This window comes from Elaeis guineensis, chromosome 3, assembly GCF_000442705.2.
Source record: "Elaeis guineensis isolate ETL-2024a chromosome 3, EG11, whole genome shotgun sequence".
Lineage (NCBI taxonomy): Eukaryota > Viridiplantae > Streptophyta > Magnoliopsida > Arecales > Arecaceae > Elaeis > Elaeis guineensis.
Genome location: NC_025995.2, coordinates 121,030,142 through 121,044,921, shown reverse-complemented (window position 1 = coordinate 121,044,921; position 14,780 = coordinate 121,030,142). Strand labels below are relative to the sequence as shown.

General features: G+C 35.4%; 1 protein-coding gene across 3 annotated transcripts; it reads right to left on the bottom strand.

The window, feature by feature from the left end:
• Nucleotides 1–286: 286 nt before the first annotated feature.
• LOC105040475 (serine/threonine protein phosphatase 2A 55 kDa regulatory subunit B beta isoform) lies at nucleotides 287–12,976 on the bottom strand. Of its 3 annotated transcripts, none has more exons than XM_010917015.4 (14): nucleotides 12,588–12,976; nucleotides 10,162–10,265; nucleotides 9,978–10,073; nucleotides 9,766–9,885; nucleotides 8,311–8,514; nucleotides 7,978–8,069; nucleotides 6,204–6,322; nucleotides 4,318–4,441; nucleotides 4,027–4,150; nucleotides 2,276–2,344; nucleotides 2,077–2,168; nucleotides 1,885–1,962; nucleotides 866–933; nucleotides 287–729 (listed from the first exon to the last, which is right to left on the bottom strand). In XM_010917015.4, the coding sequence occupies exons 1-14, from the start codon at nucleotides 12,703–12,705 to the stop codon at nucleotides 596–598; spliced, it is 1,542 nt and encodes a 513-aa protein (XP_010915317.2). In that variant the 5' UTR covers nucleotides 12,706–12,976; the 3' UTR covers nucleotides 287–595. The 3 variants fall into 3 exon arrangements, with proteins under 3 accessions (XP_010915317.2, XP_010915316.2, XP_010915318.2); XM_010917014.4 differs by having other exon boundaries at nucleotides 358–729; nucleotides 8,308–8,514; nucleotides 12,588–12,922; XM_010917016.4 differs by having other exon boundaries at nucleotides 358–729; nucleotides 2,077–2,150; nucleotides 8,308–8,514; nucleotides 12,588–12,922.
• Between the last annotated feature and the right edge of the window lie 1,804 nt (nucleotides 12,977–14,780).

The window sequence follows — 14,780 nt, the reverse complement described above, 5'->3', positions numbered from 1 at the left end:
AGAGCACATAAGAGTGCAATGCTCGCCTACTTATTGTGACATTTCAACAAATTAAACACCCACAAAGATTAGACGTCAAATTTTTGTAACACAAGCTAACTGCAAAGAGGTCATAATCCAAAGGGTCCAGTAGAGGCTTGTGTTTCAGTAAATAAGAAATATGGTTAGCACTGAAGAAATGAAAAGTAATAATGATAATTCATAAGCCTATATGCTGGACAACGATGCTAGCACCTACGCCCTTACATGGTGAGCAAAAGAACAGCCCCTCTAGGAAGCTAAGATATAGGCCCTGAAACTGCCTTTTTGTATTAGTTGTAGGAGAGAGACAATCACATCATGGGATCTAGAAAGCAATTGGTGATTAAAGATGTTGATCTTTACCCTAAAAGAATCAGAACAAAGCTTCCTCATGGATCCGGACAGCCTCTTCTGGCCCCGGTATGAAACAAACGTGTTGATCAATGGCAATGGCACACCCTCCCGCACCTTCTTGCTGGTTGCATGTGAAAGCTCAAATGCCTTCACGAGAAGCAAACCAAAAATTTAAAAAAAAAAAAATATCTAACAAGATCATCCCTTTCTTGGGCCATCTTCATGCATAATACATATACAAGCTATTTGCAGCAGCACAGGCAATTGAATTTTCAGTTGGGTGCCACGCTAAATGGAGCAACTTGGTTGCGAAATCATATGAGTTTCCATTGGCATCAACTCCTGGGGTTTCTCCTGTGGCAGATCCATGCACCAATAAATAATAAATATAGCAGAATAGTGAATGCTTTCTAAGACTTCATAAAGCAAAGTAATCAAGATGGTTTGGAAATAGAAAATTTAGCTGCTATAGTTACATCCAAGTCCTAACCTCTTCTGACAACACGTGTCAAACTGCCCAGAGATCTTGCAGGCCTTGCAGGGTTTAGAACTTGTCGCCTACATGATATCGACAGCAACCAACAAAGAGAAGATCAGACAAATTCGATCCTATGATTATTGCAACCCTCAAGATAACACAATTTTGTGACGAAAAAAGTTATCTCAGATATAGAATTTGATTAGTATATTATTCCAAATACAACAAGTTATTAGGACATTACTACTTGTGCATGAGTTTCAAATATTGCCAGAACATAGGATTACATATAAAGCCACTAATTAATTTTTTTTAAAAAAACAAACAATAAATAATTCTTCAAAATTCTACAGAAATAATTAAACAATTTTCTTTTCTAACATCTTTTCCCGAACTTGTTTCTCATTCTGGTACTACAATGAGGTATCAGAATAGAACAGTTACTTGACTAGAAAACTTCACTGACATGCCCGTAAATAGCATATATGACACGCACACTGCATCAATAGCATCCCTTTAACCCAACATTCACACCAGCTCTCCGTGAATCATATGCCAAAACGTCAAACACCATAATATTGGAATGGTTATGCCCATCTGAATTTAGAAGTTCCTAACATGCAGCCTTTTCCCCCTGATTTAAGTGAGGCTTTCACAATAAAGCAATGCCAAAAATTTAAGATATAGAATGTGCATTATAAATGGTACATTCTGCTCCATATCCTCTTGTCAACTCTCCTTGCCTGTAATTCTTGCATAATGAACTGGAACAGAACCTCGTTACTTAATTCACATTGGCTGAAAAATAAAGTACTTCTATTTTCGATGTACTTTTAATTATTTACTTTTACTGCCATCCTATTGCCAAAATCTCAGTATTATGTAATAGACATCAACCAATATATAAGACATGAGTCTTGTTCAGCAAGACAATTAAAAATTCAATACATTGGAACCTTCATTGACATTATCTTTTCTACTTCCTTCAGGTAATAAATTAGTTGAAAATCATCATCACCAGCATAGCATACCTCATTGGATTTCTACTAGCTTCCAAAGTTGTTGCTTCAGTGCTCCCAGGAACACAGCCAAATATTCGAAATAGATTGCTGGAGTTGCAGAAACAGATGCAACATTTTTTCAGTATAGAGGTTAAAACATGCAAACGAAAGTTTTGTTGTCATCAATAATAAGGTCATCAGTAGAAAAGCTGGAAAGCATACCTATAAGAACCAGTGGCTACCCACAGTCCATCTCCACTCCAGCAGCACTCAAATTTGTCGAAAATTGAGTCATTCTCGTATAAATCACACAACTGCAACAGATTAGAACTATATTGACCAGGCATTGTCCAGAGCATGTTATTAATGAAGAAATGTGGCATTAAGTCAGATCAAAATATCTAAATGAGACACAATTCACCTTTGGCCTTAAATATTCATGGACCTGGAAAGTTGCAACAGGGCCTGAATCCATATTTATATCCCATAGCTGATAACCACAGGCAAAACACATGAGAAGCAAGGAAAACACTATGCAAGAAATCAGACAAATGGACTACAATATCCCCTTGAAAGTATATGAGGAAAGGATGTCCCTGTATCTAAAAAAGATTCCCATGCTTCATGCTAAACATATCAGAGCTGCACCATGTTCATAAGAACTATACATGACATATTGATATAAGGTAAATTTACGTAACTGCACCAATTTCTAGAGATATCAAAATAGTATTCTTCATGTTGCAAGTGTGTGTAGACTAGCAACAAACTGCTACAAACAATGGCCACTATATTTGGTTATGGCCATTAGGATGGCCTTTATATGAAACTATCACTGTCTTCATGTAACACTTTTTATATTGATCATAGGTATATATAATTATAATCAAATACAAACAACAAACTGTTATAAACAATGGCCACTATATTTGGTTATGGCCATTAGGATGGCCTTTATATGGTACTATCATTGTCTTCAAGAAATTTTTAACACTTTTTATATTGATCATAGGTATATATGATTATAATCAAATACAAATATAATAAGATTTACATATTAAAGTCTTCAACCACATTTAATAATCATATGCCATTGCATGCCATTATAATGGATATTGTAAGACATTAGTGAATAATATGCTTCCAAAATTTATTGTCTTGATAGCATCCTATTTAAACATTATTAATAGGCCATAACAGTAATGAGCCATCGCTGTTATATAGCACTGATGGAACTCCAAAAACCGAATCCTATGGTGGATCCATCATGAGAACTCTTAGATTGTCTCAAGACTATTCAAAGTTCAATAAGACTAGTGTGACTTTTAACAAAAGTAAATCATATCCTTAAGCATGTCAAAGAATAGGAGTCATATTTTGAGTTAGTTTAAGAATAAATTACATTATCAGAGCTACAATTCCATATCTTTTATTCAGGTTGGGTTTCAAAATCTTTACATGTGCATATATAAAAGCAATTATTCTTATTCAAAATGTAATGAAATCTTAGAGAGTTTTTGACTCTCTCCTGGTCAGGTGTCCTCGATAGAGCCACAAGCCCACAACACCAACTTTCTTAGGTGACAACTCTAGAAAATTGGCAATGACAACAACACCACAAAATCCTTCAACTATAATAAAAGGACTGTAATTGAAACCAGCATTGTAGACCAGTTTGACTTAAAATACAAGCCCGCTAGAACACCACAGAAACACTATTGTCTGTCCTGAGCTTCGAAAACCCACCGATTCTTAAAGTGGTGAGCCTTTTGCCATCTAATAAATCCAGAGCCCTAACTGCATCAATTTGGGTATGAGAGCAGCTAAGCATCCTTCTACAACAAAATTTGATAAAATGCTATGAAAGTCCCCTTCCAGCACATTTTACTCCCTAAAATAAATTCTGATTTTAATTTCCTACTTCATACCATTCTGCTGGATGAATTTTATGATATATATCAAAGTTTCTATCAATCATCATGAGGTATGGGGAGGGGTTTTACAATTTTTGGTGATGCCTAGCAAACAATAGATGAGGGATAGGTTGATGATGACATTTTTACTCAAAACTTTTGTTTTTGTAGCTGGAATTGTCAGAATTGCATTTTTATCAAAAACAGGCATAGGAATGCAAGAAAAGAAAAACTTGTAGAAAGATAAAAAATGATTAACCTTAAGAGTCATATAATCACGACTAAGGATGTGCCTTCCATCCTTTGCAAATTTTATATCTGAAACTGAGGCAACAATATCGGTAAATACGGACCTTGGACTAGGTTCTGCATGTTCCTCAAACCTGTATGGAAGGATACGTCACTGGGTAATGCAGCATAATATATGCAAATCAAAAATTTGAATAAAATACTTCTGCGGAAAGAAAGTTATTATTCACATCATGCTCAAAGACATAGAGTATAAGATCATCTAGTAACATGAAGAACTAAGTATAAGAATATTACTTACAACTTAGAATGCTTATCACATAATGCCGACTGTCGCAAATCAATGAGCCGGATTGAACCCTTTGAACTACTGTATGCTAGCATGTTACAATGTGTTGGATGGAACTCAGCAGATGTTATCACCTCTGAAAATGGAACTATATTACAATCTAGAACATTTATAATCAGTTAAAAGCAAAAGATTACATAGAGAATGCAAAAGCCAACCGTCCATCAAAACTGCTATTTAAACATCACATAATTAAGGACAAAAATCAAACAACGAGAAAAGGAATTTCCTTTTTTTCACAAAGAACAGAAAAGGAATTTCCATATGATGCAATATATTAATAACAAGCAGAATAACTGTTTAGAGTTGTGCAAGAAGAATTAGAGTAATAATGCTACAAACTATGAAGAAAAATATTCCAAATCCAGGAACATAGTCAACATGAATAATCTGGCATCAAACACCAAACCATATCTGAGGACATCCATGGCAGTCTTAGTTTCAAAAGACCATACTCAAAACCCTCGACATCACCATTTCTATTTATCTCAAGTAATTATTTTGCCTTCTGAATGAATTACACAAAGTGAATAAGTGGGAATTAGTCAGATCATCCTCATTTTTTTAGTGGACACCAAGCTTAAAATTTAAGAAATAGCATTGTCTAATTTAAGAGAAAACCTTGCTTGGACAGAAATGTTATACCATTAAGCAGAATAGAAGTTCATAACTTCATATCTTACAAGAAAAATTATAATGTGTAAAACAATAGCCCACTATTTGTGCCTGCATAAAGCATATCGTCAAAGTTAGTCTAAGTTTTCCTTCAGAATGAAAATATGTGCTGGATGTTAAATAGACATATTGAAGAAACATAAAAGCAATATTGTAACCCATAAGCACAATTTTGATGTATGAAAGGGCATCGATGGTTCATCATACTAGCATAGAGCATTTCAGCCTGGATAGAAATTATAAAAAATTTTAAAAAATTGTTTTTGGAACTAAAATAAAGCTCAAAAGTCGAAACCCTTGATAGACGACTGATTTTTAAGCCATGGTTTCAAGCAATGGGTTCCATCATTTGGAAAGAAGGAAAAGGAAGGCCATGCACATGGTGTTCTATTATGCCCACTCAATTAGGAGTGCTCAATATTCACCTTAGACAGGCACTGAGGCAGGAGGGAAAGATGAATCACATGTAAAGGCATGTTCAATAGGTCCACATTTAATAAAAATAAATGACCGTTGAAATTCTGGTTCTGTGGAGAATTTGCAGGAAGAGGTTGAATTTTGCGCCCATGCAAAGTTCAAGTTGAGCAACTAAGTCTTGGACATGGATTTTATTCTCAATTACAGTGTTTCCATTGTATTTTAACTCATATAACATTAACTACATATAGATATTATTTGGTAAGCTGCATTAAATCTCATAACCCGACAAATTGTATAGATGCAAGTTTGTTAGAGGCCAACTTGCTTGAAAGAAGCACTTTCTGTTAGAAAGACCTTGCTTTGACCAAAAAATAATGCTGTTTAAGGCAAAAATTTCAGGTTAATAAATGCCAGCTGGAAAGGTGGCCTTTCATATAGAGAGACCAAACCAATCTGCTGCAACTCACTCATAAACATCTGACATAGTCAGCCAACAGTTGCAAAAAGTCATTCTAGTTTCTGCGGTGAAGAAATGACTCAATCAATAATTCCTTTGAGATTCAAAAACTGGACGGGCTTCATTGGTCTCATATGCTCAACTAACAGATACATGTAAGAGCACCAATACTGCTCAACTTTGTGCCTTTTAGTAGGAAAACTTCTGTCTAAGCTTCAAAAAAATGTTTGAGTGCTATAGTAAAAAATCACCTATTTTAGACTCTTATCATAGAGAGATGCAATACCAGTTAGGTCCTCCATATTTGCAGGCTTCACATCAACAATGTTAAAACTCTGGTTGCTAATTTCCAAATTCCAAAGATTTATGCGCAGATCATCTGCTGATATAAATGTCTCACCATCACTGGTAAAAAGAGAAAAGATAAAAAGAACATCAGTGGTTGGTTGATTAACAGAACAAAGACAACAAAATAACAAGCAGTGGACCAGAACAGCTAATATATAAACATCAGATGGAAAATCTGTGCTCCCGTCCTCCATATACCTCAAACAGTTATTGATCAACACTCAGCATACTGAAAAGTACCACAGTACAACCAAATATACGAAATAAATAATAGAAGCACCACAAAGAAGCATCAAACAACAAGCCGTGCAATTTACGATAAATTTGAGTGGGCATGTGAAATGCACATGAAATAAATTATGTACAGATGTGATCATCCAATGCAATGGTGGAAAGTAATACAGATGGCTGTGATCCTCCCACATAATTAAAAGCTTTTTATGTTTATCTAATCTGACAACTGTAATCTAAATTTTGAGAGGTGCACTTCCCTTATTTTTCATCCCCAACGCACAACTGAACTAAGTGGGGTATATTTTATTTCATTCACAAGCCATTATAGCAGAAAGAGATGTGGAGATGAATCACCCAGCCTCATGCATGAAATTCTGAAGTTTGAGTTTAATAGTAGAATAGAAAAACATCAAGCTATAGCCCAACTGCCATAAAGTCAGGTAAGGCGTACCAAGAAACTACAAACAAGAAAATGAGTCTACAATCACCATATACACATTCATATGTGATATGCAAGTTGACTTGCATCATAACCCACATGATCATCTTAAAATTGAAATTTAAGTATTTTAATCGAAAGGCTCACAATTTTAAACCTATCAACTTCTACTTGTTCTATTTTTGCTAGCAAAAGCATGAAGCAGCTTCTTGTAGCTAGATCAGGTGTAAAATTGAATATAAACAATGGCTCTTAAAGATTGAGAATTTGTCTAGTCACAGAACTTTATGAAAGAATTGGACTGAAGGGTAACTGGATAGGAGGTGCTCACCAATCAACAGGTAAAAAAACGTGCAACAATAAACATTGTCTAGAATCCATATGTTCCATGAGGACATCTAACATACAAAAGAAGTTTGTCAAATCGATCAACACAAGGTGAGAATAAACAGTCTGTCAGATATTTCCTTGAATTTGATCATCAAGTGTGTTATGTCCTCATATTATACCATCAAGAGACCAATACCTTCAATAAAGACCTTGGGCATACACAATTGAAAATTTTGTGGCAAGCATGATGACATAAACTCGAGGGTGGCTTTACCTATTCCATTATACCTTTCCTGCCACCCTTTGCCGCATAGCACAGTTACTCACATGTTTATCCCTCCACGGCCACCCTTTAGCCTTGTTAGGGCACTCCCTAGTTTTGCAATACACTATTAAACTCCACATATATAGTGTGGTGCCATGGTCTAAAAAACCTAATATTTTTTAATAGTGAATGCAGATCAAGTGGCAGAACAATGTAATGCTGGTACCATGAAAGCAAACATATAACTACCAAAGTCTGCACCAAAAAATTATCCAGGATACAGAAAAGGGAATCATAAGCGTAAGGAAAGGATTCAAGTATTCAACTGATCCAGCAAAGAGAGAACAAAAAGGCAAAATATGGTGAACAGAAAGCATACCAAACATAAAACAAGTTGAACATTGTGAAGAACTGATAGATTAATGGGAACTGATATGAACACACCTGTTATTTGAAATAGAGTTGATGTGATAATCGTGAGCATGAGCATATACCCTTCGACATCTGGCAACAAGGCTTGCCTCTTGGCTCGTCACCTATACAGGTAAAACCAAATGTTAGTCATTTATATTAAAAATAGAAGGAACAACACTTTGAACCAAAGTAGGAATGAATCCAGGTGCACCAGATGATGGGAAAACTGTTATGTATTATGTTGCTAGAGGCAATGCTGGGTCACAAGTGCCCACCCACTCCTCTCTGAACATGTGTATTATCATGGGTGGGTCATAGTTCATGTGTGTGTGCACACAAGTAGGCAGGGAAATGTACAACTACCACAGGCAAATGTAGCGATGGAAACCCTCCAGGAGGGAATGAGAAGTCACTACTCAGATAGCTGCAGGGGCTTTCAGAACATCCACCATTTGGAAGAAACACTCTGGAACTAGCTGAACTTGAGCTAGCAATGCTACCATTTCCTAAAGGTTGCGAAGCATCCATATGCATCTCAGAAATTCTTTTCACCTTCTTTTCCTGGACCTATATGGATTCAAACATAAGCAACAAAAATATCAGTTCACATAGAAAATTGCCAGCATAGATGGTATCAGAACAAAAAGGTCAAAGATGAATGATGGAATTTTAAAGAAAAGCCCAAAAAAAAATATGATCACTAAATAGCACTGATAATAGGATAACTGGAAAAAGCATTGGAAAGCAACTTCTATAAATCAATATGCGTCTTAAATCAAATCTATTTTGCTCTAATATAAGCATAGCGATTTTTATATTTTAAATAAGTCATAGGATGTCATATGACTTCCAGTGAAATAGATAATCTATTAAAACGGAGACCCAAAGGCATGATGAAGCAAACATCTTTCATTTACACTATGACCAAGCAATATTATACAACCAACAATATGTGGCATTTAGCTTTCATTCTGCAGTTCGATTTGATATTATTTGCTCATCAATTATTTTTTTCATTAAAACACTTATGCTTTCTTTATCAAAATAGTTATACAAGAAGATAAATCTATGCCGCATATAAGGAAATTCAGATACCCAAAGATAATATAAAATATAGCTATTTGTAAATCAACTGCAGCTTTATTTCCCAAATGTTGAACAATTACAAAAATGAACAAACCTGAAAAATAATGAAGAATATTGGACCAGTACCAACTAGGACTTAAACCCTTGCTTACAATAAAGTTTTAGGCAATATACCTAAAATTCATCTACAGAATGCATGAACCATCACCAGACCTGTATCTGACCAAATTCGAGAAAATAGCACATCCTCCCAAGAAGATGCAATGACCATATTATTTACAGTCATTATATCCCCAGAGAGAGAGAGAGAGAGAGAGAGAGAGAGAGAGAGAGAGATGCAGGGAGTTGCAGCTGAAGTCCCAAAAACAACATGTAATCAATGAGAAAGAGTAATGGACCATGCCTATAGGAACAACTAACAAAATTATATTCAAGGATTGACAAGGAAATGAAGAACACAATGAAATATAGTTTTCAGTAAATTATATTGCTTTGAGATGAGCAAGAAGTAAAGGAGTGCATCTACAAAATTTGGCGAGAGTAAAAAAAAAGATACAGCAGAAGGATTGACATGGGAAACATGGTTGATAATCAGATTTTATTGTAAAGAAACACCAGAGTATGTTTTGATTAAATAAAACTGTTTTTTTTAAGGTCACTATCCCTAATTAGATAAGTTGAATGCCAAAAAGATTGGCATGGTCCATGCTTGCAGAAAGAAATAAAACCTACCTTCCAGAATTTAATTGTCTTGTCGTTAGTAGAAAGAAGAAAAAGAGCACCATTGACCGTTTGGCACCACCTAATCTTGTTGATCTTCTCTTCTATTTCCAAGCTTTTAAGATAGTCAAACTGAAGCACAAAGATAGAAAGAGTCCACATAAGAGAGTTGATCAATATAAACAGAATCACATTTCCACCAGTAAGTATCCAGAAGAAACTACCTCAGGTTCGTGGCTTTGAAACTCTGTTTTGTAGCGAAACTCAGGATGCCTGCTAATTGGATAATCTTGCCTCTCAAGATCCCTTCGAGATCCATGCTACAAATTATATAATAGCATATTGTGAAAATTTGAAGGAAAATCACAACCACAACAATAGTAAAAGAAAGTGGAGTGTATGACATACATCCCTAACATCTGTCCTTTCAAATAGAACCACGCGCCCTCCTCGATCTCCAGTAGCAAGATGATCTCCGGATTTATCAAATTCTATTGCTGATATAATATCAACTGCAAAAAGAGAATTAAAGGCCATCAAGAAAGTGAACAAGAAAACAAGAACACAAAAATTCCAGAAGCCATAATTTACAACTTACAGAAACTGTGAGATGTACAAAGAAACATCAAACATCATTAACTGAGAGATCAAGTGGAATAGCAACACAATGGACAATGTCCAACTAACTAGAGAGATATGATCATCAGAGTAATAATTCAGGGGAAAAAGTTGGCATGCAATATATATTTCATAAGTTGAGTAGTTTTAAACAAAATTAAACACAACTAACCAAATAGCCTGGTTCAAATTATGACAGTCCATAAAAAGTCATAGCATCACCTTTCCATCTGATGTCTACATTCAGAGGCTCTGCCAAAGTCTAGCAGAGTACCTTTGGACAGAAGAGGGGCATATAATGAACCTTGGAGGATAGTTGGAAAAAAAAAAAAAAGCAGGACCTAATTTCTTCATTTTTTATAAAAATTTAAGAAGAAGAAGAAGAAGAGACTCATGAGAATGGAAGCACCTCTTGAGGCTCCTAATAGATTATGCATAGGCCTAGATGAAAAGAAAAAATGCAAGTGATATAGAGAACCATGTTCATCTTTAATCAAATAAAAAACAAAATAAAATTCATCTCAACAGGATCTAACTAAGGAAATTAAAACTATAACAATGCTAATGCACATTCTCGAGGTGCCTATCAAATTTCATAATTCTTGAAGAAATAGATTGCAAGATTATGATATGATCATATGATGTATTGAAAGTCCAATCATATCAACAAACAATTATCTTCAATCGTACATGATATGGTGGACAAGATCATGAAGCCTACAAAATTGCCAAATCTACAGAAGGGGGAAAAACACAAAGATATCAAATTATCAAATGAAAGGTACACTTATGATTTCAAGCAAACTTATAGACATGCCATGAGACTGTAGAGAGACTAATTCAACAAAGAATAAGTCAAGTGTGAAGTATTATGAACCCATCTCCCAAAAACTATCATTAAAACGACCAAGCAACAGTATATCCCATTCTTACTAAGAATTCGTTCACCAGATATGTTTCCAAAAGCAGAACTTAGATGATAGCAGTCCACAATATATTGAAGAAACCAAATTTAGTAGCTTATTGAAGACAAGGAATACGAATTTCATTGCGATGTTTGAGATTTAATCATATTATCCTGAAATATTACACGAGGCATATGATGTGTTTATCAATCACATGGAGATTCTCTACTGACGAGATGGTATTGGTTACAAGATGGAGTTATAAACCCTTCAAGCGTATAAAGACATAATGAGTTGCCACAGCATTCTAATTCAATGAGATACTGGAAAATAAACACCTAAGAACAATAAAAGCAGAGAAGGAAGTGATTTTTCTGAACCCTAGTCTGCAAACTAATCTGCTCCAGCTAACCCACCAAAATTATGGCAGTGAGTTTTATTGTGATTGAGTAACGTAAACTGGTTTAAGAGGAATAGAATACAATTGGCTTGACATGAAACAATTTCATGCTCACCAGAAATCAAGCAAAAGGCATAAATTTTAGTTGAACATGTGAACAATATTCAAACAAGAGAACTCATGAACATTATGAATGCTGATGTCCACAGATTGGGTCCAATGTAAGCCAAAGTTGATGATTTGAGTAGGGAGAAACAAGCACAATTAACATAAACATAGAATCCTTGGCCCGAAAGTTGAAAGGAATTAAAAGCATATAAAGTTAATGACATGTCAATCAAGAAATCTTTGATCGCAAGCTCCATGTGAAAATCCACATAACATAGCAAGAAGTAAACTAAAGTTGTAGTTAAAGGAAAAAGGATGACTACTAACAGGTTTACTTATATGATATATTTTGATGAGATAATCGCTTGCTGAAACCATGCACAAAATATAAAAGTGAAACAGATGATTGCTAGCGATCACTGTGGAAACAAACATCAGCCAATGTCAACTCACATAGCAACAGTTTTCATACTATCGATTCCACCCAAGTTCAATCTTTTTCTATAGAAGTGTAGTAACGCATTAGTCCACATCAATTTAATAAAGATTTCTAATTTCTCGAATAAACCCCAAAACGGATGTCGTCAATATTTATCAGAAAATCTAACATCAAATTCAGAAAAAAGAAGAACCGATTAGAAAACAACTAACGACCGTAGCAGTATAACTAAGGGATTCCATACGAAATAATCTGTAAAAAAAAAAATTCAAGAAAACCCTAAGCTCCAGTCCAGACCATCAAGAACCGCCAGGCCTTCTAAATTGAGCAGATCTGGAATGGATTGAAAGCATAAACACCGTACCTTCTTGGACCTCCTCTCCGGCTGTCCGTTCGCCGAAGACCTGCGAGAATTTCCATTCCAAGGGCGGGGGGGGGGACGCCGAGGGCCGCCCGGCCTCCTCCGCTCCATTCCTGTTCATCCTCCCACCAGAATTCCGTCAAGATCGGCACAGGAGCCCACCGGCATAAACGATCCGACGGAGATCGTAGGGAGATCAACGGTCGGGACAGCTCCTCAATGGAATCACGAAGGGGCCGCTTCTGGATTCCGCCATCGGACGAGGGTTTCGACCAGATGAGGGCGGAGACAACAGTCTGGTACGACGGAGAAGAAAAAAGAAATGTATAATAGCTCTTTCTCTCTCTCTCTCTATATCTCCTCCCTCTTCTTTCGCCCTAGCGAGGGCATCGCCTTTCTTTCCCTTTCTTCTCCTCTTGTTAATTAATTAATCATCGAAGCCCCTCTCTCTCCCCCCCTCGCTCCTTGGTGGGGACGGAAGGTAGATTCCTGGTGGACCAGAGTTCATATGAAATGGGCTCTGAAGTGCCAGTGAAGAGGGTTTGCTGAACCAGCCCACGTAATTACTCCCCTCCTCCCTGATGCAGCCATGTATATTTGCTTTGCTGGTAAGCATGTAGAGTAGTTTAGGGTTTTTCTGGTTTGAATCGCTAATGATCTATCAAATAAAAACTAGAGGCAGATCACCCATTCAACCATAAATCGAGAAGATAAATGTGGTGAACCACAACTTGAACAGTGTGGCCTTTAAATGGAAACCGGAACCAAATGATTTTTGAAATAAAAAATCGTAACAGCTAAACCAAAATAACTGAAAATAGTTATTTTTTTTATTTATCTTAAAATTTACATACAAAAAAGTAAATTAAAGATATCGTTCATAATTTTTAAAATATAATCCATAATCTAACTAAATTTGTAATATAATATTTTGGATTTATACAAAATATAAGGATATTAAATATCAGATATATTCAGTTTTAATTTTAGTTTTAGGTTTGATGTTGGATTCAATTTCTAATTAAAAAATCATTAAGATCATAACTAAATTCAAATTCTAAATGTTTTTTAACCCATCACTGAAATCATCCCCTTTTAAATTCAATTGAAACCACTCAATTGGTTCGGATTCAAAAATCCACACTTGTTGACTTTCCTAGTTCCTCATAGCATCAAATTTTATTAGGGTTTAAAACTATTATTGTGGTGTAGAAGGGGCATCATTAGTCCTATCTTAATTGGGAGTTAAGAAGGATTTTGATTTATATAGAAATAGATCATCCTTTTCATACGAGATATTTTTTAAAAGATAAAATCGTGAGATCCGTGAGTTAGAATGGACAATATCTTATGTGCTAAGCTATAACTCTTTGAACGCAACAAAAATTATTTTGAATATTTGCTAAGTCAGATTGTAGTCTTAAGCCATTTAGCTAACATTATGGTAGCTCCATTAGCCTTTAATCGACCACATTTATTACCGTAAACTAGTATTTCACATTTACCATGCACGTGTCTACCAAAGGAGGAGAAAACCTTGTGTATGTATGTGTTTTCGTGCGTGTGAAAGAGAGAGGGGAGAGAGTGAGAGGAGGGGGTTAGTTTATGTACTTTCACATTTGTCACTCTCTCTTTGATCCTTAATTCTTTCAAGTCTTTAGGACAGCTTCAAGATTGATCAATAAAATCAACACAAAATCTTCTCCAAAAACACATGTTTCCTAAGATTCTTAGAAATAGCTGCCATATTACATTTTCTTTGAAACACAATTAAACAGCAAATGCTAGGAGTCTTTCCCTTGCATGTTTTAGTTTCAACAATAAGATGCTTGATTGCGTTTTTTTTTGTTTTGCATCTATTTAGGATTTAAGCATTTCTTATTTCTTACCTTTGTGGAATATATGAAAAATTGCACTGCACATGCAATCATAGACTTAAATAAGCTCAGCTTCCATTGGTTCTAACTTGGTCAGAAAAGAGATAATTGCACATATAGGTACCAAAAATATATGAATGAATGCTGACTAATAGGCACAAAATTGCTAGGAGATTTGTGGTTTTTACATCACATTCACTTGGGTTTTACGTAACAAAATGTCACAACATGTTCTGTTTATCAATTGTAGGAACATGGAGGCAAATCACAACTTGTTGGTTAGCAGAAGCTCATGAAGCTCCATGGAAAGTTTGAGTGA

What these genes read in the sequence shown, in the direction of transcription:
- LOC105040475 (XM_010917014.4), bottom strand. Translation starts at nt 12,705, where the DNA reads ATGAACAGGAATGGAGCGGAGGAGGCCGGGCGGCCCTCGGCGTCCCCC. An exon ending in AAAGGACAGATGTTAGGGAT is followed by an intron (nt 10,074 to 10,161) that starts GTATGTCATACA and finishes TATAATTTGTAG; the next exon opens with CATGGATCTCGAAGGGATCT. An exon ending in ATGAATATTTAAGGCCAAAG is followed by an intron (nt 2,169 to 2,275) that starts GTGAATTGTGTC and finishes AATCTGTTGCAG; the next exon opens with TTGTGTGATTTATACGAGAA.